Source organism: Anser cygnoides, chromosome 5, assembly GCF_040182565.1.
Source record: "Anser cygnoides isolate HZ-2024a breed goose chromosome 5, Taihu_goose_T2T_genome, whole genome shotgun sequence".
Classification (NCBI taxonomy): domain Eukaryota; kingdom Metazoa; phylum Chordata; class Aves; order Anseriformes; family Anatidae; genus Anser; species Anser cygnoides.
Window position 1 is genome coordinate 36,777,017 of NC_089877.1, and position 24,159 is coordinate 36,801,175.

The 24,159-nt window shown below is 58.6% G+C and overlaps 3 protein-coding genes across 4 annotated transcripts in view; 1 reads left to right on the top strand and 2 right to left on the bottom strand.

The window, feature by feature from the left end:
* The window catches only part of KDM2A (lysine demethylase 2A), a 46,324-nt gene extending 28,626 nt beyond the window's left edge, over nt 1-17,698 (bottom strand). Inside the window, exons 1-3 of the mRNA XM_066997883.1 lie at nt 17,575-17,698; nt 17,148-17,175; nt 15,695-15,799 (exon numbers count right to left, since the gene is read on the bottom strand). Of these exons, the coding sequence (XP_066853984.1) occupies nt 15,695-15,799; nt 17,148-17,175; nt 17,575-17,594 (153 nt within the window). The 5' untranslated portion in view covers nt 17,595-17,698. The remainder of the gene's footprint in view (nt 1-15,694; nt 15,800-17,147; nt 17,176-17,574) is intronic.
* Nucleotides 17,699-18,644: 946 nt separating this feature from the next.
* On the bottom strand, nt 18,645-21,152 carry RHOD (ras homolog family member D). Of its 2 annotated transcripts, XM_066997889.1 has the most exons (7): nt 21,019-21,152; nt 20,824-20,939; nt 20,111-20,263; nt 19,687-19,774; nt 19,394-19,503; nt 19,098-19,232; nt 18,645-19,019 (listed from the first exon to the last, which is right to left on the bottom strand). In XM_066997889.1, exons 3-7 carry the CDS (start codon nt 20,138-20,140, stop codon nt 18,852-18,854), a joined length of 531 nt encoding a protein of 176 aa, XP_066853990.1. In that variant the 5' UTR covers nt 20,141-20,263; nt 20,824-20,939; nt 21,019-21,152; the 3' UTR covers nt 18,645-18,851. The 2 variants fall into 2 exon arrangements, with proteins under 2 accessions (XP_066853990.1, XP_047909041.1); XM_048053084.2 differs by lacking the exons at nt 20,824-20,939; nt 21,019-21,152 and having other exon boundaries at nt 20,111-20,400.
* LOC106049956 (mas-related G-protein coupled receptor member H-like) lies at nt 21,058-23,319 on the top strand. Its single transcript, XM_013202377.3, has 2 exons — nt 21,058-21,195; nt 21,476-23,319. Exon 2 carries the CDS (start codon nt 21,512-21,514, stop codon nt 22,427-22,429), a length of 918 nt encoding a protein of 305 aa, XP_013057831.3. The 5' UTR covers nt 21,058-21,195; nt 21,476-21,511; the 3' UTR covers nt 22,430-23,319.
* The last annotated feature ends 840 nt before the right edge of the window (nt 23,320-24,159 follow it).

The window sequence follows — 24,159 nt, forward strand, 5'->3', positions numbered from 1 at the left end:
TTCACTGGAGGTAAAGGCATTTGTGAATTTAAATCTCTGCTAGAATGCCAAGTGATAAAGGAAGGGGTTCACGCTGCAGACAATTCTCAAGTTTTCATCTTTGGCTATGCTTGCGCACAGAAGTTTGATTTATTCCCTCATGTGCGAGGTGGAGCAGGTGGAGGGAGTAACCCTTTTCTGAGAGGGTCTCATAAGTATGTCTGTACTGGGATTCCTGACAGACATCTTCCTATAGTATAGCTGGATCTGGAAGAAATTACTGTCCCCAGCTGTTAGCCACCCCTCCGGAGACTGACCGTGTTCTGGCAGAGCCATTCGTGGGAATGCTCCCTAATTCCCCTCAGACAACAGTCAACCCGGTCTGAATTAGCCAAGCTGGCTTCCCCCAATTAGGGATGCTCCCGCGACAGAGCAATCACATCAGTTGTTCTGCCAGCAGCCAGACGGGGATGGAATGGGGCGGGAGGCGACAGCGCAGCTGCCCTCACGCCTGGGGGCTGCTGAGGCACGGCCACGCCAGGGGGGCCGTGTCCCCAGCAGCCCCCCAGCCACGGGACCCCTCTGCAACGCGGACAGTCGGTGGCACCGGTGCAGCGAGCAGCACGCAGCCCCAAGCACCACAGTCCCCGCATGCCTGCTCCGCGTGGAGCGAGTGCATTCGATAGCTCCGCCGTCCTTTGGAGCCTCCCAGAGGCGGAAGGCACCCTTTCCTGGGTGGGAGCGGTTGCCTCCAACCCCAGCACCCACGAGGATGTCCCCCCGAGGCACTCTCCGCTCACTTGTCCCCTCTCCCTGGCAGGGGGGGAGAAGCAGGGCTGGCTCCCCGCTCCTGCCGTCTCAGTAGCCAGGAGGTCCGAGCCCGCCCCGCGGTGACAGCGAAGTTCAGGCGAAGGCCCCCGGGCGGCCAGCACCGCTCTGCTCACTCTCCTGCCCGATCCTGCACTCCCCACACCCTGCACAGCCCAACCGAGCGCACCTGTAACATTTCCCAGGAAGCTCCAGCCTGGCACAGCCACCCATCGGTCTGACTGCTGCACTCGTCCCTCTCCTCTTTTTAGCCTCATCTATTTAAACCGCGCTGGGGAAAGAGAAAGGGTGCCCCAGTACAGATGCACTACTTTAAAGACGCCTTTTAAATTAAAAAAAAAAAAAAATGAATCATCCAGTGCAGGAACACGGAGGAGATTTCTCCCCCTTCTTTTAAGTTCAACCTCACAATTTCTAGGAGGCTGATCAATTTGCAAGTTGCTTCCAGCCCATTATGGCAGAGCAGCTTACCTCTCCCCGCTGTTAACACCTCGTTAACTTTCCTCATCTTTCCAAAAACCCCTGCAAAAACCTCAACACAAAAGGGGCCCAAACACCACTTCTGGAAGGCAGGAACAAGAGGCTGCTCCTGAATGGGGCACACCTCGGGGCACTTCAGAAAGCCCTCACTAAGTACCCCGAAACAAAGTTCTCCAAGGGCCTGCCCTTGGAGACAGCAGCACAGGGGCTGTCTGGACCATTAGTTAGTTGCGCAGGCCCAGCCAAGCATCACAGGACAGAACTTGGGACATCTGCTGACCGCTGCAGTCACTACGGGGCCAGCTCTGACCGCTCCAGGTGCTCTAATGGTGGCGACTGCCACAGAGTTCAGGCTACCTGCCCGGGGACCTTGCTCCTCACCCAGGCACACCAGGGAAGCCAAAGACATGCCAAGCCCAGCAAGTGCGCCCGTGGCCTTCCTGCTGGACTGGTTTGCACTCACCCTCCCAGGCAAGCCTAGAAATGAGGCCCAGGACTCCAGGCCCCAGCAGGCAGCTCTCCGTCATTAAGCCCATTAGGGGATGTGTGTAACGAAGCACAGCACGCTGGGCCCTGTAGTCTGTATCTCTCACCTGCTTTGGGATCGGGCGGGTGGTGGCAAATGGCAGGGCCAGGTTGTACCACAGACAAAACCTCACGGGATGAAAAAGCTCTGACACGCTAAATGCTGGCAAAAGGCTATATCCAGCCTCACCCCTTAACTTACGTTTGGATCCCATGCTGGAAGCCCAACTGGTATTGCCAGGCTCCCAGTTCAGCTGCACAAGAGGTGGTTCTGCATCGGCCGCCCCTCAGGCACGCCACGCCAAAGCAGGAGCCTCTTGCCCCACGAGACCTGTCCTTCCAGGAGCAGCACCAGGCTGGCACGGGCTGGACCACACAGGCCAGCTAACCTGCAGAACAGCAAGCGCGTGGGCAGGCCTGATGCAGACCCTGCTCGTGCTGCCGAGCCAATACGGCTCGCTCAGAATATTGTGCCTGTAATCACCCCCAGCGCTCAGCTCGGGCCCCTGAACACGCTGAAGAGCTGAAACCAGCCCAGTGTGGCGTTTGGGCCACAAGACTGCTTGGTTCTGGTTAATCCTGAGCACCAAAGGCAGCTTTGAGGACTGACCCCACTCCCACCCTACGTCACTCAACCAGGGAACAAATGACCAGAAATTTAAAGGCTTTATGACCCAAAGCACTGCAGGCTTGGGAGGATGCTGCTGGACAGCCTGGCCTACCGTGGCCCCGCGCTTCCTGAGCGGCAGCAGCACAAAGCCCAGCGGGCCCATCCAGGGATCTGTGCTGTGGGACCAGGGAACCGCTCTAACTCTTCCCATGTCTTGTTCACAGCACGAACAGGACACAGCCACAACACAGAGGTGCAAGCACCTTGAGCCGGGTTCCCTTCACAACAGGAAAGTCGGGGCTGCAGAACGTGGAAGGAAGGGGACTGTCTCCTCCAGCCGAGCAAATCCCAAATTCTAGGGCTCAAGTTGTCACCAGCACAGCATCAGCTGCAAACCCCCCTCCACACTCAGCCAGGTTCAGCTTCAATTGCTCCCATGGGCAGGGAAGAGTCTGGATTCCTGATGTGCACAGTATGCAGGAGAACAGGATCCCAGTCACGGCTGAAGACCCAGAAGCACTGCCACAACACAAATAGCTCCGCTGGTTATACAACACCTCTTGTGTACGTGGCCGGGGCCACTGTGCTCTGAAGCCATTGTTGTCTTGAGAGGGTGGGGAAAAACAGCATTTCAGTGTGCAAAGCAGACAGGAAGGAGAAAAGGCTTCTGCATTTCCAAGCACGCGTTTTGGGAGAGACAGCACCTGCAGGGACTCCGGGCAAGTCTCTGCAGCTGAGTTCTCCCTGGAGTATGCAGCTTCCCTATTGCAGCTACACAAACCATGGTCCCCTAGACCCCAAACTACGTCTCCATACTAGGACAGATGCAGTCAGCGTACAGGTATAGGGCTTGTAGGGACACCCCAAGACCCCTTTCTACACCAAGGTGCTTAGATCTTCACCTGCCATATGGGGAATTGCCACCTGGTTGAATAACTGTTAAGAGATGCACACAGCCATGCCACGCTAACGCTGTGCTCACCTTTCCACCAGCATTTTTTTTTTTTTTTTTTAAGAGCTGCACAAATCCTTCCTACAGCACAGCCTGATCTCTTTCCGGAGGAGCTGTCCCCCACATCCCACAGCTCGGCTGAGCTCCCCTGCCCGGCAGGCTGCTGCAGCCCTCTCAGCTTTCCTGCTGCTTCAGTCAGCCCCATCCAGGAGGAGCTCCAGCACGTCCCAGCCCCGGGCTCACTCACTAACACTGCCGGGATCTCCCAGCAGCAACTGTCAGTTCCACGAGGGACACACAACTTCCAGAAATGAGACTACCCCCTAAACTGAGGCTCTCCAGTGTCCCAGATGAAGCCCAGCCCCAGCAATGCAAGGGTTATGAGCTGGGCACATTACACATCCCTGTGAGACGACCTCAGCGTTTGGCATTCGGCAGCAATATGTAAATACTGCTTTTTCAGCTCTGTGATCTATGTTAGGATCCAGGCATTTTTCATCCTGACAAGAGTTTTACTAAGGAAGAACTGACAAGCAGTCTAGAATCAGTGGCAGGCAGGGTCAAGATAAAGGCAGTTTATTCACCCTCCAACACCGGCCAGCCAGCAATTCTCATCTAAGATACGCGTCCTCCACCAGTGCTTTCTCACCCTCTTGGATACCACTCACTCAACGCAGGAAATAACATGAATATTAATCCTGCAGGCAACTCCAGCACCATCCCTTCTGTTCTGATGCTTCCACCTGCAGCCTCCTGCTCCAAGGGATGCTGAGGGGAAGCGCCTCACGCAGCCCCACGGTGGTGCTCCTCAGAACTTCCTTGGACACCCCCTTCCACCAGCAGCCACCTCTAGCAAAGGAACCGACAGCCTGCTGAGGATGACCAGAAGACTGCTCTCCCGCAGGTTTTTTGAGAGAAGTACAAGGTCGCATTTGAAAACAGAACAAGACGGCCTTTTGCCAAAACAGCCTCACATATTTACAGAGCAAAACCAACAGTATTTTAGTCACTTCCTGTCCTGTCTGCTGCCATCCCCTCCTTGAACTTCCAGCACCTCCATGTCCCATTCCCCAGGACGTGCCTCCTACTGTGCCACAGCCCCTCCAGGCCAGAGCACCCCTCACCGTATCTCTCCCTGAGTCTCTCCCCCTTCGCCTGCCATTTTTCCAGAGCAGCTTGCCTCCCACAAGGCTCCTGTGTGCCTTTGGAGGAGAAGCAGGAACTTGAAGAATGCTGGCAAGTTGCACTCCTGGACCTGCAGGTATTGTTACACCACCTTGCTCCCCACGAGAGCGGTGCCCACTTGCGTTCACCACCACGTGTCCTCACTGGGTGCCTCCTGGCCACTGTCTGTAGGTGTACTTTGCTGAAATGCATCCAGACTGGTAGTTAGCTAACGAGCTCTACTCTCCTCAGTTTATGAATTCAACATCTCACACACTTCTACAGCAAAGATCTATGGCTCTTCCCTAGAGTAGTCCAAACCTTCAACATTCACACGAACTCATTCATGGGTGCTTTTACGTCAGGCAAATACACGTGGCAAGACACGGCACCCAAAAACGGCTGAGCTCCACCCGCAATTACGAGCCACCCCAAAAGGCCAGGTAAGATCTGTTACACCAGTGGGAGAAGTCCTATTCCTCCGGGGAAGAGCCAGGGGAAAGTAGCCTGTCAGCAGCTGTATTGGTCTCTGTGCAAGCCTGGAGGCCAGCCGACACCAGGACAAGCTAGAAGGCAGTTAATTTTAGCAGCACTACATGTCCTGTCCAGACAGTCACCTTTGGCAGATAAGACAGATGTACTCAACTCACTCTTTTGCTGCCTGGTTTCACAAGAGGAACCCAAGAACTCAGCCAGCAGGTTTAATGCCCCTCATCATCTCCCCTGTCTCTCAAGACCTGGTGAGCAGAGCCGGTGCACCCCAGGCTGCACATTCCTGGACAAAAACATACTCACAGCAGCAGGCTGAGGAGTGCGCAGAGATACAGGCAGAGCTGGAGCCCTCCGAGGATTCACAGCTCCAGGAGGGATTCCCACCACGAGCTGGGCTGCCAGCCTTTCAGCATGAGCAAGGAGAGCGCTTCAGTTTGCATTTTTGTGTAACTGGATGTACACAAGGAGTAACTGGGGAATTCGAGCAAGGCTGAAAGGCAGGTGAGGAGGCAGCACCACAGGGAAAGGAGAACTCCAGCAGCTGCGGCTCAGCCACACGCTGACCAGCCACAGCAGCGAAACCACCAGGCAGATGAGCGTGGTGGATCAGATCACAGATGGGCAAGTCTGGCAACAGCCCCAATAAGGAAACGCTGCTCTTGAGAGAGACGACGTGTCACCTGCACGCGTCCATGTGCGGCCACCCTTCCCGAGGGCTTCTGCGCACTGCTGACCCGCAGGCTGCCAACGGCCACGGCAGCCACAGCACCCTGGTACACAGACAGATCCTGCCTCGATTCTACGAGCACTCAAGAAAGCTCATGAAGGACCATCAAATCTTCCACCACACCACCTTTCAGGACAGAAAACTCATCCTCTGAGCCACACAGATTGTCCTAAAAGCTGCTCTTAGATGTTAAACCTTGTTATTTCTCAAGCAGTCTGAGCAAATCTCTTTCAGTTACCTACCACCCCTTCCAAGTCAATAAAATCCAAGGAAAAAGTCGGCTCTGTAGAGCCCTTTTCCTGCTAGGGTTTCCCCAGCACACACGTTATGCAGTCAGGTGGATAAGCATTAGCAGCTCTGCTACCCCCTTTTGCTTTATATAAGTAGGTAACAGAGAAAAAATGGAACAAAATACACTAAACTTCTCCAAAGAGGCAGGCTTGAATATTACATGCGCTTTACCCATTTCCTCCCAATCCATACTGGGTGTTGCTGCAGTCCCAATAGGACTTGGAGCTCAAGAAATTCAAAATACGGCTTGTCTGTCCTCTCACAGGAAACATTGTGTACAGATGCTCTCAGAAACCCCAGCCAGGTGCCAGCACCCGTCCAGACTCCGTGGCTCACAGCAGGGCTATGCCAGCAGGCCAAGAACAGCATCCCCGGGCCACCGAGGGGCACAGCCGCTCACCAGGTTAGGCACCAGAGCCCGGGAGCATGCCCAGGTGGACAGAGGGAGAGTGGGTTTCATCCCAGCTGTGCTGTGTGGTTCTGAACAGCTGGCCTGCCCCCCCAGGAGATCTGGGGGCTGCCAGCTGGGGCGCTTCTCCTCGCCCCCTTCCCCTGGACCACCTACAGCCGTACTGCCCTATCTCCTGTCCTGCTCCGGCTCGCACTGGTGAGCTGTGTTAGCTCGTGGCCCCCTGCAAGAGCCACTCTGGGAACAGACAAGGCATAGCCGAGCGCGCAGCGCTGGGTCAGCTCCGTGTAGCTTCACCCTCACTGGGATCAGCACAGCGGGAGCTCAGGCAATGAACCTGCTTTGCCAGCGGGGCAGAACTGACCCTCCTAATTTCCCACGGCCCCGACCCAGCTCTGCAGAAGCCAGTTGCTGGTTCTCACCGTGGCAGTACTCAGGCAACAACAGCACGGTAAGCCCCAGGCTTGTACCACAGCCTCTGCAAAGCCAACACTGTCCTTTTACGGGACACACCACAGGCTGTTGGCGCTGCAGGGCCAGGGAAGCTTATGAAGAAGGAGAACAACCCAGGGCTGTTGGGAAGAACATGGCCAGCAAGTGTACTGGGAAGGCCACTGTTCCCAGGTACTGGAAAGGAGATTTCCTCCTTCCCCCACACAGTTACACCAACCTACGTGCTCCCTCCCCCTTTGCCCCACAGGAAGCCCAGTGCTTGTCCCTTCCTTACTCTAAATGCGGCGCAGGGGCTCCGGAGCTCAGTGACACACAGAAATACAAGGCATACATTTGGTGTACAGCAAATTCAACAGGGAGGCAGCCTAACCCTGCAGGAACATACACTGCTGGCCGCCTCAGCTCGATCCCAAGATCACAGTTGTGTGGAAGGGGTACGCAGGGGAGCAAAGGGGAAGCAGGGCACCCTCAGACTGCAACAGCACAGGCCAGGCTCTTCTCTCATATTATTACTATTTTAAACAGGCTGCTCTGCTCCTGCCCCCACTATTTGCTGCTTTTCCTCTCCAATTTCCACAGCACTGCCCCGCTTCTCTCTCACCCCACAGGCTTTTACCACTGCCTTGTACAGAGGCCAGGCAAAGAAAAACACAACATCAAGAAGGCCCATCCCCTCTACGTATCTCGTTCATAGCAAAAACACATCTCACCAGTTGGGAACTGCTTCTCTAGATAACAGCCCTAGCAAGAAATGTCCCGATCCTTCCCCTGGTGCCTTCTACCACATGACTCCTCCTCTCCCAAACCCCTCAGGACTGGCTAGCACACGGCAGCGCGATGCTGCAGTCAGCTCTCAGCCCTGAGGACCAGCACTAACGAAAACCACAGCTGACGATCACACCCGGAGCTAAGCCTTTTCCTTGCCAAAAAAAGGTGCGGGGTGGCTTTACTAAAACTCTTGCTTGTGTACAGCGTGATGGCTAAGAGACTGGGAAAGACAAAGTGTTTAACATACTTCAGGGAAAAGATCTCCTTGCTCCGCTCACTGCATATATGACCTGTTTTAACCAGCCGCCATAAAACCTACCTGTGCCCCACGCCACAGCTCGCTCATACACGCAAGAAGTCAGTGCCGTGAACCATTCCTCAGCTCTTCTGGCAACAAGGACCCGTGCCCTTCCTGGCACCCAACCCAGTGGGAGTGCTACAGAAAGCACTGCTCCCCTCAGAGTGCTGCTGCACAAGCATCAGCCCACCCACCTTTCCTCACCACGCTGCCACCCCGGGCAGATCCCAGCCCAATACCTCCTTCAGTTTGGGTTCCTCCACGGGCATCTGCTGTCCCCGGATGGCCGGCTCGCTCTGTTCACCATTATGCTGTTTCTACAGCAACAGAGATGCACAAACACAGACCCACAGAAACACAGCGGTGAGAAAGGCACCTCCTCTGCCATCACTGACTTGCAGGCTATGCTTTGCCCCGGGATTTATCTAACCCACTTCAAGCGCCAGCAGAAGGGCAACAAGCGATGCCGATGTGCAGCCATGCATCTTCTTCCCCTGGCTCCTGGGAGACAGGAGAAGGGGGCGAATAGGGAGCATCAGCAGGCACAGAAAATTTTGATTCATCACAGCCCTTCTGTCTCTCCATGCTGTGTGAGCAGAGCTCTTCCAAAACCACTGACCTACAGTAGCTCCCCCATTTTTGTGATGCCTCCCTGGAGCCTATGGTTTCCCCATCAGATGGGCAGGGACGACGACGGGAGAACCCATGTGTTCTCCACGTGAAAAAACAGGCCCAGCTGCCAGCAGGTGGGCCAGGACATGTGGTACAGAGCACTTCCCAACTGCCTGAGAAGCACCACAGAGGTGGGAGAGAATCTGCGGGCACGTGAATGTGGACAGCACTAGCACAGGGAAAAGGAAGGAAGAACTGAAGTGCCCGAGAGCACCCAACAGGCTGCCTGTCACCCTGCCCTAAGTCCTCCAGAAGAGGAACCAGTCCTGGACCAGCGCAAGCCCAGGTACAGCAGAGTTCAGTCTGCACCTCAGCCAGACCAAGGCATCTAAGACAGGAGAGCTGTGATGCTGCTTTCAGGTTTATTGGCAGGCTTTTTGGGGATCCATCTGTACAAGTGCAGTTACAGGGATTTTCTTCGCTCCACTTGAAGCAGTCGAATCTCACTTTCCAAATGGGTGCATGTGCCTACTCACTGCTTCTTCCCAGCAGGGAGGGCTCTGCACGGGTTTGTTCCCATGACCCCCCAAAACACCAGACCTGAGACCCAAGCTCCCCAAGCCAACGGGAGACAACAGTTCCAGTTCCAAGACTGGGAGCACTCCCCACCCTTCTTGGCCCCCAGTGCTTTTGACAGCTTGATATCTAGAATTAGTTCCCAGATATCTAATTACAGGCCCAGTCATCCTACCACAGGCTTTCCTCTTCCACTTTGCCCTTTTACTTTTCCCAAGGCAACCAAACGAGATCCCCCTACGCTCCCAGCTCCCCACCAGGGCCGAGCAGGACGCACTGCAAGGACCTGCCCTGCCGCAGTGACTCCCCTTCTCCCAACCCAGGGCACGCATCTCGGTGTGGCAGCTGCCCCTGAACAGCTCAAGCCACAGGATCATTCTGCGGGCGCGCCGTCTGCTGTATCAGCGGCACAACGACACTCAGTGACCGAAGGTTTTATGTACGCCATGTCCCCCTGCCTTCTGCCTTCTCCCAGTCACCCAGAGATGAGCAAGCCTGGCCGACTCTGGTAGAAAACCTACTCCTGCTTTATTAACAGGAGGCGTCAATGCCATTTGCACATTTTGTTTAGTAACACTCACGTAACTTCAAGTGCTCCTGTGCTGTCTGGTGCAGCTCAAGCAGTACCATGGCTTCCAGGACACTCGCAAGCCGCAGTCAGACTTGGGACAGTAAGAAGTCAGCAGAGCTATTTACCTCTCTGCTGACATGGAACATCATCCAGTTGGCTTCAGGGCCGTATTCTTCCAGGGACCAGTGCGATCTTGCATCTTTCAAGATCCAAACGCTCACTGAACTTCTTTCCAAGTTGCTGCTAGAGCAAAACTCACCCTTCCCAGTCCCTACAGCTGCCCAAATCAAATCTGAACAGAGCCCCTAAATTATTCAGTGCTCAATTATTATACCTGGGTCATTTGGAAAGACTCATTGGTAGTGTTTTCAGTTTGAAGCAGAGGCATGAGGGAGAGATTAATTACCCTGATAGCCCAGGTCCTGTCTAGACTAGGAAACTGAGGTGTGTCCAGCAGTGGAGCAGTGTTTGGCCAGCCAGGTTTCACACCAGGCTCTCCGGCAGACAAAACCCACGTCCTTACAGGCAACAGGAAGGTGCATCGTGTGACAGGGTAAGTGACAGCGCGCAGCACAGGTCCAGGTTGACGGAAGCAACCCCGCAAGAGCTGGTAAGAGGCCAGCAGGACTTGCCTCTGTCAGACACACCAAGATCTGAGCACGACAGATGCACACAACTGCAAGGGATTGTTACCTGGTAGGGAGCAGCACTGCAGGGGGCACAGACAGGTCAGGCTGCACCCGACAGAAAGCATTACTCTTCGCATCCCGCGTTCGGGACAGCGTGAGCCGCTCAAGATAGCCAGCCGCTTGAGCAATGCGGGGAAGGCAGGCTTCTGCAAGGAAGAAGGGTGGCTCCTCCTTGCCACCTTACTAGGCATGAGCATCGTCCTGCCATCCCACAGCCTGCTCCCTCCTGACCTTCCTCTCACAACCTTGAGGCCATTTGTGCCCTTGGCCACGTGAGGAGAAGGGCTGGAGCATTGCCATGAGTCTCATGTCAACGCCAGCGTGCGAGTCTTCCCGGTCCACAGGTTGTGTCCTGCATTTGACATCACCCCATACTGCAGGGCAGCTCTGGTACCCTGATACAACGACTTGGAAACCACAAGATCAGAGCCGCCATGCTGCAGGAACAACTTCCCACGTGCCCCAAGCTCTATCTCTTGGCTGATGACTCCGCATGCTGTAGAGCTCACGTGAAGTCTTACCCAGGGGCAGCGTGGACACCGACATGCAAGGACAGGTCTGCTAACTGTTGTTTATGGGAGTGGCCCCAGGCTTCAGCTGGTAGGGACAGGCCTCCTCTCACATTTCACGGAGGGATCCGATCAGAGGGCAGGGCAGGCCAGTGCTAAAGCAAGCTGCGGGCTGCCCTGAGCGACAGGAGAGACAGCGCTTCGCCCCCCAGCCAACACACTCCAGCCATCCGCAGCCCTCACACCAGGCGGCTCTCCTCCTCCAGCAGCCTGCTCCCCTGCGCCGCTGCCACAACAGCCTCCGGCAGCCCTAAGGGGTGCCACCGCGCCCGGCCAGGGACAGCCGCCAAGGCCCGTGCAGCATGCAGGAGCCATGCCCAAGCCCCAGCCGCACAGGGCAGCGCTCCCGCGGCCCGGCGGAGGGTGCGGCTCCACCTCAGGCTCTCTCCAGCAGCAGAGCCAGTTTAAGAGGTTCCTACCCCACCCCATCTCCCCAGTGCAGACCTCTCCAGTCTCGTCGGTTTTGCTGGAGGCAGGGGACGGCTAGCTAACTAGCCCAGCACAGACAGGCAGAGATGCCCCCTCCTCCCCACCCCCCCCAACTTTTCTTTAGGGCACAGCTGTGCATCCCCTGAAGCGGCATCCAGCTCTGGGGCATCAGCTCCAGAGGCAACTGCAGAGTGAGGCTGAAAACCAGCTCTGCCTGTCCTACCTGGGAACCACACCCGAGATAAAGACTGCTGACTTGACAGCATTAGAGACCACGGCTGGCAGGACCGGTCCCTGGGGCAATCACCCTCTCCCGCTAGGCTCCCCACTGCAGCCATCCCCAGGTGACACAACGCTGCTGCTGCCCTCTTTCCTCTCACCAAGCGTTGTCATCAAAAGCTCACGGCACCGCTCCAGTGATGTGCTGATCCCAACTCATAACTTACAGGGTTTTGCTAGTCCTAGTTCACAGAAAACGCCTGGCATGATCAGCCCTGAAGCAGAAAGGAGGCGAGATTTCTCCACGCTTCCCATGCCCAGGAGTACCAAGCACTCCTCTGGAGAAGTACAGGCGGATGCCAGGCCCGCACTGTGCTGGGCAGTCCTTCAGCAGCTCCACGGACCCACGCAGGCAGAGCAGCTCTACGTGTAGCGAAGGCTGGTGTGAGAAAGAACTCCCTCTTCAGCGGCACACCAGGCCAGCACTCCCTGCTACGACGGGGAGGCAGGCGCGTCTCTGCTCGAGCAGCTCAGCCAGAGCTGCTCCCGTGGTCACTCCTGCCTCAAACAAACTCAGGCTGTAGGCGCCAGCGTGCACCAAGCCTCCTCGCAGCGAGCTGAGCAGCGTGCTGTGGCATGGGCTGGGCGAGACCACCCAGTGACAGCCAGCAGAAGGCTTCCAAGCCTCAGAGAGGAGCCATCACATTGTTAACGCCAGGGCTGGACCGTCACTCCAGCCTCGGGACACAATAGAGCATTTCAGCTCCTCCATGAAGGGGCTACACAAACATGTGGCTGCAGCTTACAGAGCCAGCACTTCTCACCAGCCCCTGCAGTGCTGCCTCGTTACACCGAGGAGCAGCAACACACGCGCAGACTTACCAGAGAAGTGCTCTGCAGCCTGGCAAGTCCCACCCTCAGCTCCCCATGGCGCAGGCTGGCCCTACCGAATCTGAAGGCGAGGAATACGGCTGCCCTGCACGCTCTGTGCTCACGCAGCGCCGTACGCAGGCTGCCTTCCCCTACCCGCAGCAGCCTCCCAGAGCATGCCGGGACACAGCTTCTTCCAGGTTTAGTTGTGGAAGATGAGAACAAGACACCCTCGCAGTGACAATGCTGTATCCAGACCAGCTCACCCAGTCCTTCGCAAACTTGGGTGCCGTGGATGTGCAGCTTGAGCAAGGAAGCAAGCACAGGGCACTGCGAGCCACCGGATGCACCATTAGACTACACAGCGATGTGTGAACAGGCAGAAGGGTCGTGCAGGAGTGCGACTACACCCAGAGGAAAGGTAGATTTCTCTTCAAAATCTGAATCTTTCACCAATAAACTCATTCAAAAAACATACACTGATCAGATTTTTGTTGAACCAGAGCAAGGCAGCAGTGTCACTCACTAAAAGCGAGGCAAAGTACTTGAGACTGCATCCTGAATGAAACCAATCTGGTCTCAAGACCAGGGCGACACACCAAGAGATGCTCTAAGTGTAACTGCCCTGGCACACCAGACAACAAGCTTCTGTTGACATCCTGGGCCACACGTATCCCCTAACCCTGCTACTTGCCCAAGCAATTAATTCGGCCCCTTCAACACTACAAAATATTCTGGTCAAGGTTGCCTGGCTGGTATAGACTACTATCACAGCTGGATTTTTTTTTTTTTTAACTATGTTACCTTTTGCTTTCACACCCACATTGACCACCAGTCACACACATGAGAAACAAAGCACAGATGCGTACTGTACTACCAACCACCTGTTTCCCTACCTAGAAGGGTTAATATAGGCATACAAAAGTCAGCTCCCAAGATCGATGTATATGTAAGAGTAGCATTTTCAAGTAAATCATAACCATCACTTTTGTCTTCCTGGATATTTCACCCACGATACCTTGTTCTGCAAGGGCCAGAAACACCAGCTAAGAGAACAGCTCCCCACATCTCAGACAGACAAAGTCAAGAGCACACACCTAGGGAAAAAAACTAAGCATCTCTGAAAGATCCTTCAACAAGGAAGCTTCACGGACACAGCAAGAGCACAGCGAGCAGGAGCTCCCAGGAAGAGCCAAGCAGGAGGTATGAACCAAGCCTCACCAAGCACGCAGGGGTCACACCTCCTCCTCCAGGCTGCAGGCCAGCAGGGACAGCACGGACACGAGGCCACAGAAGCCTCGATGAGCCTTGTCCTCTGCTTGCTGCCTGTGTGTCTTCCCAAGCCCCTTACGCACGCAGCTCATCAGCACGCAGCCCTTTATCCAGCTTAGCACATTCTACTGGAGTTAAGGCCATGTACGCTCAAGACAGCAACTCTTCCTGCCAATTTTTATTTGTGAGATTATAAGCATTTTTAAACTGGTCAATTCCTGGCTGCTAGTCCCATTCAACTGCCGCATCTCTGTCCAGCTCTTTTGGGCTACTTCAGCAGGGTCACTGCACAGCTAAGACTGTAGTTTAACCAAAACCTGAAGCCTTGCCTCCAAGAGAAGTTATCTTGCCGGCCTGACTGCTGGCTACAGAAGTGGTCACCTTTAGCACCCCAAGCTACATATCACACAGCTGTGGGAACAAGCATGTCAGGACAAGGGAGGACTGCAGCTTTTGGCAGCATTGCCAAATTGAAGCACCCCCCAAAGCACTTGGGGAAAAAACAGCCAGCTTGAAGCATCCACAGATGTATTACTGTTGGCTTTTCTTAAAGCACTCTCTCAAAAAAAAAAAAAAAGAGAAAAGATTGAAAACTCCTTCAAATCAGAGTTACTTCAGTTCCCCAAAGCAGGAAAAGAAGGCTGACTACAAGAGTGTACATGACTGCCACCAAATCATTTCGTGCAACAATCCTCTCTGCAAAACATGACCACGCAACAGATGCTGCGAAGCCCCAGAGAAGGAGCACACCTTCAGCACCCCAGGTCTGCAGACAAACCACAGCTGCCTATGCAATGTCTTCCCTCCACAGGGGCCAGGCCTGGAATACCTGTTTCTGCCCTCACCAGAGGGTTTCCACCCCAGGGCCACCTGCAAGGCACGTGCCAGCTACAGCTCCCCAGCACTTATGGCCAGGTACCTGGCACCGACAGAGGAGCAACCTCGTTGACAGTCTCGTGTGAGAACCACTCGCATCCGAGGGCAAAGCTTAGTGCAGAGTACCATGCTGCCTCACAGCAAACGATTTCAGAGCATTAAAGGATAAGGATTTAACTTCACAGGCAGCACCTCGAAGGTGAGGGTGCGAGTACCACTGTGACTCAGAGACAAACCCTGTCACAACCTCAGTTATCACAGAGCTGATGCTTGCACTTCCCAGAAGGTTTACAATTGCCTCAAAATGCGATGCTGGCCTGCAGGAGACACAGCAACTCCCTTCCTTCCCCAAGATCTCCGGGAATAGCATCACAGGCTCCTGGAGCAGCTGCTCCCACACCACTCACAGTTACGACCCCAACTCACAGACTGCTTGCCTCAGGCAGTCCCCCAAACATCAGCACAAACATCAGACAAGCCAGAGCTCCTGACAGGGCCTAACCAGGACCCGAGCTCTGGAACAGCTCCCCCAAAAAGAAAAACCAGAAGACACGTGCACAAGCAAATTCGAGCTTGAACCTGAAGCTGGTTTTCTCTGATTTCACAGAATGCCCAAATCGAGTCCAGGACAACATAACGGTAACATACACCATTTCACCTTCTCCAGTTGCTACAAACACATGGAGAAAATCTGCCGTGACAAAAGCTACAGACACACACTTTATATTTCTATCCCGCACCTTCCCAGAGCATCTTATCCAGTCCCAGCCCCCAATGCTCCCCTCTTCCAGAGTTCAGTCAATCTGTACCCTCCGCTAAGGCAAGCGTTGCGATGCAGACAGGACCCACAAAGCCATCCAACTCACCACCGGCTGAGCTAATACCTCAGGACAAGCTGCAGCAATCCACTACAATATGTTTGTTTTGTGGTGTGTTTTTTTTTGGTTGTTTAAACTTGTTGCCAGTAAAAACCTTTTCTTTTTTCAGTTGAAGAAAACCAAGAACAGGATTTGATCAGTAATGGCTGATACTGACCAATCTTTGGCTGTAGCGGATCCTTTCTTCTTCAGGCTCCATCTCCGACTCTTCTGAAGAGAGTGAGAAGGACACTCCAGGGCTGCTGTCGTCGTCCTCTTCCTCCTTTGAATTCAGAGGGAAACAGTGAAGCAGGTCTCAGGGACGTGCAGCACCTACATCCCTCATTTCTTCACTCGTTTTGAGGTTGAATCCGAGCCCCTGTGTGGGGCTAGATCAAGTGAACACAGGGGATAAGCCCACCTCAACTTTAATACTCCCATTCTAACTTTAGGCATGACCTAGGGTAAATGACTTTACCAGCTGTTCTGTAACACATGAGCTGCAGGTCCCCAACCAGGAGAAGGCCTCTGCTCCACACAACTACCGGCATGAGCGGCAGCTCAGCAGCCTCGCGCTGGGGACAGGAACCAGGCAAGCTGTGCGCCTGCTGTTAAACATTTGACGGCAGCAGGGGAGCAGCCTGGTTTCCCCAGAGCGCAACACTACGCGTTAGAGAACCGGCTCCTCCAAATGACATGACTGCTGTCCTCTGGGTGTCCTGTACCGCAGCACTCGGGAGCAGCCGCACACACACAGAACATCTCCCTCAAACAGGGAGACGTACGGGATCCTGTGCGCGGCACTTCGGTGCAGCTGGGGGTAGGGGACTAACTCCCATCTTAGGAGACCTACATGCTCAGATCTCCAAATCTGCCACCTTGTGACACCATGCTGTACACGGGAAAGTTTCCCAAGGTGTCAGGTGGCATCTAAACTTTTTTTTTTTTTTTACAGGAACAGAATGAAAACAGCATCTAGGTACACCGCAGCTCTTAACCCCACGCCTATGACTACGGCAGACCTCCGGGGCAGGACTCTGCCGTCCCGTGCAGGAACACGGGACTGCCGCCGTAGCGCAGGCAGCGCCTGTTCTCCCCCGAGCTCTCTCCCCCCTGCCCCTCCGGAAAAGGTCTGACAGCGGAGCGCCGCGCTCCCCCCCCCCCCCCGCCAGCACCGCTCGGGACCGGCCCGAGCGCTCCCGCTCCCCTCGCCGGGCGCTGTTTGTAAACACCCGCACGCCCCGAGCCCGTCCCCCCCCCCCGCCCCGCGCCCCCTCCCGGGCCTGCCCCGCAGCCGCGGCCCTGCCCCGGCCCCCCGGACAGGAGGGGGCCGGTGCCCGCCGGAACAAAGCGGCGCGGGGGACGTCGCTCCCCGGGGAGCTGTCACCGGCGCCCGCCGCCGCCCGGCCCCCCGCCGGCCGCCAACTTCCCGGCCCGGCCCGACCCCCCGGAGGGGCCCGGCCCGCCCGCTGCCTCCCGGCCCGGCCGGCTGCCCCGCCGCCCGCGGGACGGCCCCGCGGGGGCGGCAGCCGGCTCCCGCCGCCCGGCCCCTCTCCTCTCCTCTCCGGGGACTTGCGGAAACTTGGCGACCGGCGGCCGGCGCCCCCCCCGCCCCGCCGCGAGTGGCTCACCAGGTCTCTCCTGCGCCTTTGTCCTCTTCTAGCGCCGGCACGGGAGAAGCACAAGAGACGGAGGAGGAACCCCCGGGTCAGGCGGCGACCGCGACCGGGCCCGGCCCGGCCGCCGCGCCGCCCCGCCGGCCCCACCGCCCCCCCCGCGCCCGCCGCCCCCGCCGCGCCGAGCGGGCGCTGACAGCCCCGCCGCCCGCCCCGCGCCGCCGCCGGCTCCCGCGGGCCCCGCTCCCCGGCCCGGCGCCGCGTCCCCCCGCCGCCGCCGCCGCCGCCGCCGCCACCCCGCGCCCCGCATCGCCGCCACCCCGCGGCCCGCTGCCGGGCGGCCGCCGGCCCCGCCGCCCGCGCCCACCCCGCCGCCGCCGCCGCCCGCCCCGCCGCCGCCGCCGCCGCCGCCCCCCGGCCGGGACGCGCTTCCCCTCCTCACACAGGAGCCGCCGCCGCCATTTTGAACCCGTCAGAGCCTCACATACACACTGCCTCGGCCGCCGCACTGCGCCTGCGCCGCCCGCAGCCGCCCCGCGCCCCCCCGCCGCCTCCCCCGGCGCGCGCTGCGCGCATGCGCCGCCCCCCGCCCGGCCCGCCTCGGCCGTGCGCGGCCGCGCGCACGCACCCCGCCGGCCCCGCCCCGCCGGAGCGGGGGGGGAGGGGAGAGAGCGCGCGTGCGCCGCCAGGGGACGGGCGCGAGCGCCCTCCCGCGGGCCGTCGCGCTGGCCCCGCCCCCGGGTGTCCCCGCCCCCTCCGCCCCGCCCCGCGCATGCTCGCGGGGACCAGCGAGGGGCACGTGGGGGCTGGGGGGCCGCGGTCGGGGGGGGGGGCGCGTGCAGACAGACACACACACGTACACACGTACAGACACATACACACACAAATATGTATGCACACATGTACAAACACATGTACACACATACTTATGTACACACATACACACACACGTCCACACACGTACACACACACGTACAAATACATACTACACACACATGTACACACATGTATACACATGTGTATATATATGTATACATATATATGTATATATATGTATATATATATGTATGTACATACACACATGCTCACGTACATGCACGTACACACAGGCAAGTACAGGCAAGTACACACATACATGTACACGCGCACGCACACACGCACATGTGTACAAACACATGGACACACACATGTACAAATACACACACATACAAACATATATACACACACTACACACATGTACACACACATGCATACGCACACACGCACATACACACTCATACACACAGACAAGTACACACACATAAATTCACACATATGCATCCACACACACCACACCCACACCCACACACGTACACACACATACATACACATGTATACATTCACACACACACACACGTACACATGTACACACACACATTCTCACACACACACACACGGTGCCGTGGCTGCGGCCCTGTGCCTTTTGGTGCCGCATCGGGTGTCCGGGGGTCTGCCCGCAGGGACCGCACGGCGCTGACGAGCTCTGAGCTTTAATGGCAGAACCGCACCGCAGCCGCTCAGCGCGTGTCCCCCGCCCGGCCGGCGGGACAGGGGCCCGGGGGGTCCCCCGGGTCAGTTCTCAGCAGCGGGGCGGCTGCGGGCAGGTCGGTGGCAGGCGCCTCTCTGTGCACGGGGTGTCTCCGTGCCGGCCCACGGTGCCCGGGCCGGGGGTGCAGGGTCTCAGCAGAGCGTGCAGCCCCCCCGGGGCCATCTCCTGCGTCGGGGCCGTCGGGCGGATCGCAGCGCGGTGGCGCAGGTGGCAACGAAGATGTCCCTGACGTTCTCCTGGTACCTGGCCGAGCACTCGAAGTAGGACGCGGCGTGGACCAGCCGGGCCATGGCCTCCCCCTGCGGAGAGCGGCGGCAGTGGCTGAGCCCCGTCCCTGCCCCAGGCTCGTGTCCCCTGCCGGGGGGGGGGGCACCCACCTGCTGAAAGGTGACGGGCTCCTGGCGGCCCTGCCGCAGCTCGCGCAGCACCTCGGGGTCCTGCCGCAGGTCGGTCTTGCAGCCCACCAGCAGGACCGGGACGCCCTTGCAGAAGTGGTTCACCTCCGGGTACCACTGTGGGGGACAGGTGGCTGCCACCAGGCCTGCGTGGGGGGCACGGGACGGGCGGCAGGACGGGGTGTGGGACAGATGGACGGTGGGACAGACGGCGGAGTAGGTGGCAGCCCCCTTGGGGAGGATGCACGGGGCGGGAGCAGCCCCCGGCGCTGCGTTACCTTCGTCAGGATGTTGTCGTAGCTGCTGCGGTTGGTGACGTCGAAGCACATGAGGACAACATTGGCATCTGAGTAGGACAGCGGGCGAAGCCTGTCATAGTCCTCCTGCCCTGCAGGCCCAGCAGCAGACCGTCAGGAGCCGGCTCCCTGATGCACCATGCCTGCCCCCACCCCGGGGGGACGTGGGGGGCTCTGGGGATGGCAGGCGGCAGGGACACCCATGGGGGACCCCGTCCCCAGCGCCTCCACGCACAGGGGCACACCCGAGGCTGTCCCCTCCCATCCCTTCCCACCTGCCGTGTCCCAGAGGTGGATCTTCGCGGGCTTTCCGTCAACTTGGAAGGAGGCCGTGTACTTCTCGAACACCGTGGGGACGTAGACCTGGCAGGGGACAGGGGTGTGGGCAGCGGGTGGCTTGGAGAGGCCCCGGGGTTGGGTGAGGGACTGGGGGGGGGGTTGGGGGGATGGACAAGGCCATGGGGAGGCAGTTGGGATACCCCTGGTCTCCCACAGCAGCATCAAGCCTTGGGTGGGTGGCTGGGACCCAGGGGTGCAGTGGGACCCCCCCGGTGCCGGCAAACGCCCCGTGCCAGGGCCCCGTCCCCAGTGAAGGAAGCTGTGGGGGGACATGGGCAGGGGGCTGCACGGGATGAGGGTCCCGGTGCTGCTGGGGGGCTCTGAGCCTGGGGATGTTCGGGCAGGCAGGAGGGGCCTCACCTTGGGGAAGTCCCCTCTGGCAAAGACCATCAGCAGCGACGTCTTCCCGCAGCCTCCGTCCCCGACGATGACGGCCTTGATCTCAGTGGCCTTGATCTCAGCGGCTGCGGCCTCGGAGGGCCCCGGGGGTGGGCTCTGCCCCCCAGGTGCCTGCTGCATGTGGGCACGGTGGGCCTGGCCGCAGGGACGCCGCTCCGGGCCCCACCGCCCCGCGCTGACCCTGCGTGTCCCAGTCCCTCCCTGGCCTCTGCTGGTTTTACTGCCCCGAGCATCCACCGGAGGCAAAGTCCAGGGCGGAGGGAGGCACAGGATGACTCAGAGCTCCTCCTGGCCCAGCAGGTGACTTGTGGAGCTCTGTCCCTCCCTGGGCCCGGCTGCCGGTGTCACCCGTGGCCCTCGCCCTTCCCGTCTTCCCTCCTGCCACTTCACCCGGGGCACGCAGCTCCCGGGGGCCCGCTGGGGAAGCAGCAGCTGCCCCCGGTGCCCCTGTGTCCCCTGCAGCCTGGACCCAGACTGAGCCCACGGCCCCGACACCAAACCCCCCCTGGTGACATGACATGACAAGCGTGGACCAGCCGCTGTGGCCAGGCCTCACCAGGAGGCTGAGGGGAAGTGCAAACAGTAATGAACAATCTCAGAAGGATGCCAACATTAGGGAAGAGTAGTGGGAGGAGAATGGAGCACAATAAAACAATTAGGAAGGTGGTAATTACCAGTCTAATGAGATATCAGGTTGGATCCTAAAAGCACCAAGATTCTTTCACAGCAAGATGTAGCTGCTGCAATATTTGTCCTCTGGGATATCCTCTTGGACAAAACATTTCCTTTCCTGCAAGATCAACAGAAATTTGACGAGGGAAGAGGATGGGAGATGCAGCCAGTATCGTTGAAAGAGGCAGAGCTCTCACCACCTGACCAGTGCTCTTGCAGCAACGCCCAAGGAACAGCGTTGTTCGGAGGGGCACGGAGGAGGCTCAGGTCTGCTCAGGTCTTCTGAGGACACAGAGACACGAAATCTCCTTGTCTGAGAGGACAGTGGCAAGGACGGCTCCAGCTGGACAGGGCACAGACCGCTGCCTGGAAAGGTAGGGATGGGGGTGAGCCTGGACCAGGGCGCTGCTGGCACCTCCCCTGAGGCCCCTGCAGCCCCCTCTCCCCCCCTCACCCCCTCCTGCAGCCCCTTGCCCTCTGCTCCAGACTCTGCTCCACGCTCAGCCCCAGCCCACCACTGGCAGGGCAGCCGCCTCCTCAGCCCTCCGTCCCCAGCATCTCCCCAGCCCTGCTGTCCCCTGAGCCCTGTTCCCCGCCTCGTCCCACTCACCCTCAGGGTCCTGCTCACCCCCCTGCCCCCTGCTCTGACCGCAGCCAGGACCGCATCCCACCACCGCCTAGCCTCCTGCCATGGAGCCGAACCACACGGCCCCGTCTCCTGCACCACCCACGCCAACACCCGATGGAGAAGATGCGTGTGAGATCGATGTCCCCGATATGGCCGTGGACGGCGTCACGTTGCTCATCTGCCTCTGCGGGCTGGTGGGCAATGGGGCCGTCCTCTGGCTTCTTGGCTTCCGCATCCGCAGGAACCCCATCACCGTCTACATCCTCAACCTGGCCGTCGCTGACTTCACCTTCCTCCTCTTCATGCTCACCTCCGCGCTCCTCTACATCCTGGACAACCTCTCCTGCAGCACCTTCCCTGTCTTCGAGTACCTCAGGTCGTTCCTCCTGCCCCTGCTGCTCACCCACAACATAGGCATGTACCTCCTCACAGCCATCAGCATCGAGAGGTGCGTGTCTGTCCTGTGCCCGCTCTGGTACCGCTGCCACCGCCCCCAGCACCTGTCGGCCGTGGTGTGTGCCCTGCTCTGGGCCCTCTCCATCACTGTAATTGCTGCAGTAGCTTTCCTGTGCCTGTCACACCAGCACGAGCAATGCCGTCTGGCCCTCATCTCCATGTATGCCCTCAACTTCCTTATTTTTGCCCCACCCATGGTCATTTCCAATGTGATCCTGTTCATTAAGGTCCAGTGCGGCTCCCAGCGGCGCCAGCCCAGGAGGCTCTACATCGTTATCTTCCTCACCGTCCTCTTCTTCCTCCTTTTCATGGTTCCCCTCAGCATCTGGAATTTCCTGCAGCATTTCAGTTACATGCTGGGGCAGTCCCAGGTGGTTTTCCTGCTTGGCTGCATCAACAGCAGCATCAACCCCTTCATCTACTTCCTGGTGGGGAGCTGCTGGAGGCGCTGCTCCTTGGTGTCTCTCCAGGTCGCCTTCCGGAGGGTCTTCGAGGAGACAGGCGTCACTGTGATCTCCAGCTGAGAGGCCACTGTGGTTTCACTGCCCGCACTGCGTCCCCCAGCTTTGTGCTCAGCTGTCCACACCTCTTCATGGCCATCCCATGGGTCACCTTCCCATGGTTGCGTGCCAGGACGTGTTCATGTCCTGTCGTTACCCCATCACTACCCCTGTCCCATCCCTAACCTGTCCTCATCCTATTCCCATCTTTTTCCTGCCCACATCACCATCCAAGCTCATCCTTCTCCCACCTTGTCCCATCCCATGCCATTCCCTGTCCCAGTCTGGATCCCCATCCTGTCTCCATCCCCTTCCCTATCCTGTGCCATCCCATCCCAATCTGGTCCTCGTCCACATCTCTATCCCATCCTAATCCCATCTCTGTCCCCACCCTGTCACGTCCTGTCCCATTCTCTCCCCTCCCCTTCCCTGTCCCCATCCTAAACCCTGTCCTGTTCCCATCTGCGTCCCATCCCAATCCTCATCTCTGTCGCCATTTGTTTCCATCCTCATCCCCATCCCCTCCCAATACCATCCCCATCGCATCCTCTTTTATCCTCTCCCACGCCCCTTCCAACCCATCCTCATCCCCGTATCCGTCGGGACCCCTTTCTCGCCCCGTCCCGTCCCCATTCCCTCCATCCCCATCCCCTCCTGTCCCCTCCATCCCCGTCCCGTCGCGTCCCGTCCCCGCACCTCCCGGCCACCTCGACGCGGAGCGCGGGGCTTTGCTGCCCTCCAGCGTGGAAAGAGGAAACCGGAGGCTTCCGCGAGGCCCGGCGGCGCAAGCCCCCGGAGAAGCGGCGCTTCGACGCTCGGTGCGGGGGCTCCGGCGGCCCGGGACGGGCTCCGTTGCGGGAAGCCCCCCGCACAGCGCCCGGCGCCCCCAGCCCCCGCGTCCGCCCGGCCCCGGCTCTGCCCCCGCCGCCTGCCCCCAATAAAGCCGCTGCTCTGCCGCTGCCTCTCGTTCCTCCTCTCCGTGGCCCGGGGGATGGGGGCACCTCCGGGGGGCTGGGGGTGGGCACGCGGCTCGGGGCTGGGGGCTCTGCGCGCACCAGGACGCGCGGAGTGGGGCAGGCGCACGGGGAGCTCCAGCCCTGGGGCTCAGCGCCTGATCCCAGCAGGCGGAGGCAGGGCTGGGGTCCGGGGACAATGGACTGGGGACCTGGGGCTTCCCCCCAAGGTCCTGCATGCCACGCCTGGGGACACCGGCACGTGCCCTGGGGGCTGGGAGCTGCCCCCAGCCTGTCCCACCCCAGCACCAGTGCCGCGTCGGTTTGGCTTCGAGGCACCCACGCTGCGTGTCCTCCCCCAGGACCCCAGCCTTGCAGCGGGCGCTGGACATGGACCCAAGCCTGCTCGGGGATGCGTGATTTGGTGATGTGTATCGACACCAAGCTGCAGTGACACAGGAACCAGCTCTGTGGGAGCGCGGGGCATCGGCAGAGACTTGCTGGGTGCCCCTGGTCCCCACTGTTGGCATTTCTGGAGACAGGAGGGGGGCAGAGCAGGGGAGAGGCTGCACAGGAGATGTGGGAGAGGGGCTTAGGACACTGAGCAGGTTTTTCCCCACTTGCACATGAGTCAGCCTTTCCCAAAGGCAACGCTCATCCAAAAAAGCAGAAATGTGGCAGTCTGACAGCATGAGATGGGAACTCTGTCCTCTGGGGCACATTCCTTTTGGGAATAGTACTGCTGGGGAGGGTTGAGGGGACAAGGAAAGCTGTGCACCTGCAGGGAATCCTGCCAGGAAT